The sequence below is a fragment of the Pteropus vampyrus genome, unplaced genomic scaffold (assembly GCF_000151845.1).
Source record: "Pteropus vampyrus isolate Shadow unplaced genomic scaffold, Pvam_2.0 Scaffold118, whole genome shotgun sequence".
NCBI classification, from domain to species: Eukaryota; Metazoa; Chordata; class Mammalia; order Chiroptera; family Pteropodidae; genus Pteropus; species Pteropus vampyrus.
Genome location: NW_011888899.1, coordinates 1576023 through 1579995, shown reverse-complemented (window position 1 = coordinate 1579995; position 3973 = coordinate 1576023). Strand labels below are relative to the sequence as shown.

The following is a 3973-nucleotide window of genomic DNA, read 5'->3' as shown; positions in this document are numbered from 1 at the left end:
GGCGGCACGTCGAAGTGAACCGGGTCGATTTCTTCCGCTCGGAGCCGGAGGTCCGGAGGGCTGAGCGGGGAAGGGGACATGGGGACGCGTTCGGAGTCGGAGAGATCGCTGGCGCTGTCCTCGTCGGCGTCTTCTTTAATAATCCTCAGGGACTGAAAGGCGAGGAACAACTTGTTCCCCGAGGCCCCCTGACACCTGGGACCCGGGGGACCCCTCTCGGCCGCTCCTTCTGGGGCCACGTGTCCTTCGCGTTCGCCCCCCGCAGGCTGGGGGACACCTGTGAGGCTGCTTGTCGGCTGGGGAGAAACGTGCAGTTCTTGGGGTTTGCTCTGTCTTTTTCCCGAAGAATTCTTCAAACGTTGCGCGTTATTCCAAGACGGACCAGCAATCATGCCGCTGTGAGAAATAAAACTGCGAGTCTTAGAACCAACAACAAAAACGGGTCCGTTTGCGGTTAAACAAAAAGACAAAAAACAACCCCGCACGTTTGTTATTCCCAGGCATTAGATGTGTAAAGCCTCTAAACTCTTTACAGAGCAAGTAGATCGAAGGACGACTTCCAGAACCATCTTCCACGTAATGCTCTAAGAAACATTTTGTAATGCATGGATTCTATTTTATATCAAATATCAGCACTTAATAAAATCATCGACATTTCTTAAAGTGCCTGTGTTATAATTTTAGGCCTATTGTGTGTACTTTGATAAACGTTAGCTGGAAAGAAACGGCCAGAGAACTCTCCATCTGCTCTGCTGACAAGAAACGTGTTGAAAGGCATTGGTGAGTAAAACCTGCAGCTTTCTTTTAGATGCCTGTTTTAAATTAAATGTAAACAAGATGTAAAATGCAAGTTTTACAAAACTTAAATCGCTAATTCGTGGTGTGAGCCGACTAACATCTCGATATGAAAAAGTGTAGTGTGTACAACCTCTGCCTTCAACCAGAAGCTCATTAAAGTGTGTTCAGATAGGAAACACACTCAGGACACTGTGTTCCAAAGGAGAGACTCATAGGGTGCCTTATAACCGTGGGAGAGAAAAAACGGTTAATCTGGAGAATGGTGGGTAACCGGAAATGCCAAAAACCGTGTGCATATAGCACCTGATTTATCTTGCGGCAGGATCTCATATCTGAGTTGAAAATATTTTCTTTTTGATTTATTTGCCAAGGACATAGCATGTTACTAAGATTATAATACTTCTCAGTAATGTAAATCAGATGGGGTAAAAGAAATGGGTGGTAAATATGCTTTTTGGAAACCTCGGTGGTTCATCGGTCCAGAGGTTTCTGCCACACTAAGTAATTATTTGAAAATGTGTTACCTCTTAATTCATAAATATGGAGGATATTAAATCATTGCCAATAGCATAACGTGATCAATAAATATTGAATAAATGAAGAAATGGATGACGGAATTGTCGTTATTTAGAATTCATAACTTTTGTTCACTTCTAGTGTGCATCCATAGAAATTATCATCAGTATCCTTTTTATATAAAAGGAAACTAATAAAAAAATGAGTAAGGGGCTTACCCAAAATTATAGATTCTGCTAATAGTGTCAGAATTATGACCTCTGGGACTTTTACCAACTAGCACTGTTTAAAATCACTTGCCCACTCATTTCTGCTAGGTAAAAAATAGTGTGAATTTGTTATTCACAGACATTATATTTTTCCAACCACACAGATTCAATGTGGAGAACTGAGAAGACACAATTTTACAAGACAATGAAATTATATGAAAACTACCTGCTTTTCTGATGAGATTCATTCACCCTATTCCCCGTCTTGAAAAACTCACATGGCTGATCATCATCTATGGTTTGACGGACTGTCTAAAAAACAGACATACAGTCATCAATACCGTGAACACACACAAGAAACAAACAAACGAAACAGCGCATCCAACTAAGATTCTCCTTCAAAGTTTACATCACCTTTTCTGTAGTGCTTGAAATATTCTTGCTCAATCTGTTGGAAGATGATGACAGTTGGGGAGGTGACTTCTTTATTCCTCTTATATTTGGAAAGGACTTCTCACCACCGGAACTAGAAGCAACAGAACTGTCAGTAAGTATTTTTTTAAATTCATTTTTTAAGTATAGCTGACATACAATATTATATTAGCTTCAGGTGTACCACGTAGCGATTAGACTTTTATAAACCTTATGAAGCGATCACCACGATAAGTCCAGTAGCCATCTGTCACCTACACAGTCATTACAATATTGTTGACTGAATTCCCTATGCTGTACTTTACATCCCCGCAACTAATTTTATAACTGGCGATTTGTACGTCTTCGTCCCCTTCACCTCTTTCACCCATCCTCCCTCTCCATCTGGCAACCATCAGTTTGTTTTCTGTATCTATGAGTTTGTTTCTAAAAATACGAAATGCTCCACACATTTGCAAATTCGTCTGTGATTCGTGCCCAGGACCATGCTAATCTTCTCTGTATGGGTCCAATTTCAGTATATGTGGTGCCAACACCAGCACTGTGAGTATCGATTGCTATATCCAATACTGGGCTCGCTTTCCCTTGTTTGTTTTTAAATATTTGCATAGTATTAAAATATTGGTGGGATGGGAGATACTGCCTTATTTTAGTTAAAATTTTTTGCTTGTTTGTTTTTCATAGCGGACATTAGATGCAAGACCGCACTAGAATAAATGCTGCAGATGGATTCACACGCCACCCACACACACACACACACAATCTCCTTGGAAACACCATGAAGAAATGAGTGAGGCTAATTAAGGTCAGGTGCTCCATTAGGCAAGCTTTCAGTTCTCCTGACTTCACTATCACATCAATCCATTAAAAGATTATCAGTATATTAGCACATATATCATCTTGTCTCTTTGTGACATTTTGTTGACTCTATGCTGCTATACCCTCTTGCCTTGAGTGGCCCACTAAAAGTGCCAGATTCCAAAGTGAGCGCTTCTTTCTTGGGTCATAGCCCCTGCCTCTACAAAATGAGAGGAGGGATTATATTTATTTATTTTCTGAAACTTAGCTGTATTACTTTTCACAGTAAGCATGCATGCCTTTTTGGTCGGTTTACATGTGACAGTAATAAAAATCCCATATGGGCTCTCACAGTTAATGAATCACACCGCAACCCGCTGGCTGACTCATTTTAGATACAGAGAATGCTCTTTACTAACCCTCTTTCATTAGTTTGTTTTTCTTTCTGCTCTGTCCGTCTGGACAGAAAAAAGGAACCCTCTAGAATGCTTGGCCCCAACTGCTCCCTAGGAAGTGAACTTCCATCTTTTCGCTTCATTTCACCATAGGCTCCGGCATTTCCTGAGCAAAGTTACTGAGTGAAACGAGACAGGCATGCCAGTATGGCCCTGAGGATGCAGGAAGCAAGCGCCGCTGTCCCTGATGGGCCCGGCGTGCACCGCAACAGGGCTAAAAAGTCTGAGATTCGAGCTACGAAAATGCTTCCCAAGCGCCAGAGGCGGATTGAGGGCAGCTGCATATGCATAATTCATCACAGGGTATCAACTCTTGTTCCCACATCTTCCTCTCTGGCGCGGCGTCAAGGGACTGACAGATGCAGCACCGCCCCTCCCCAAACCCCAGGAATTGGCTGGCAGTCCCGGGCCGCAAAGCATTGTGGGCAATGTGGACCAGCCGCTTCTCCAGACGCAGCGCAGCTCCCCGGGTCCGGCCGAGGGTCCAAGTTGCAATGCATAGGTCCAGAGAGCCGGCCAACCTAGAGGCTTAAAATGAGCCTGGGGATCAACTGTTGCGAAGGCCAGTTTTTGCACCCCCCACCTCCCCAGCTGCCCGCAGTAGCCCAGAAATCCAAGGACCCGCAGCATGCATTTTCCTGGTCCTCCATTTGTGCAGACGCAGATCTACGATCGATAGGCGCAGGGCCTGGCAGACGCAGACAGAAATTGATCAGACCTGTTTCGCGATCGCGGAGGACACGTGACGAGGCCGCCGGCCTTCCT

General features: G+C 43.9%; 1 protein-coding gene and 1 non-coding gene across 2 annotated transcripts in view; both read right to left on the bottom strand.

Annotated features, from left to right (window-relative positions):
* The window catches only part of FAM217B (family with sequence similarity 217 member B), a 5108-nt gene extending 1717 nt beyond the window's left edge, over positions 1–3391 (bottom strand). The window contains exons 1-4 of the mRNA XM_023534098.1: positions 3173–3391; positions 1938–2049; positions 1750–1835; positions 9–396 (exon numbers count right to left, since the gene is read on the bottom strand). Coding sequence (XP_023389866.1) covers positions 9–396; positions 1750–1835; positions 1938–2049; positions 3173–3291 — 705 coding nt within the window. The 5' untranslated portion in view covers positions 3292–3391. The remainder of the gene's footprint in view (positions 1–8; positions 397–1749; positions 1836–1937; positions 2050–3172) is intronic.
* LOC111743692 lies at positions 2384–2494 on the bottom strand. Its single transcript, XR_002781835.1, has one exon. It is a non-coding gene; the product is annotated as a U6 spliceosomal RNA (small nuclear RNA).
* Positions 3392–3973: the final 582 nt, after the last annotated feature.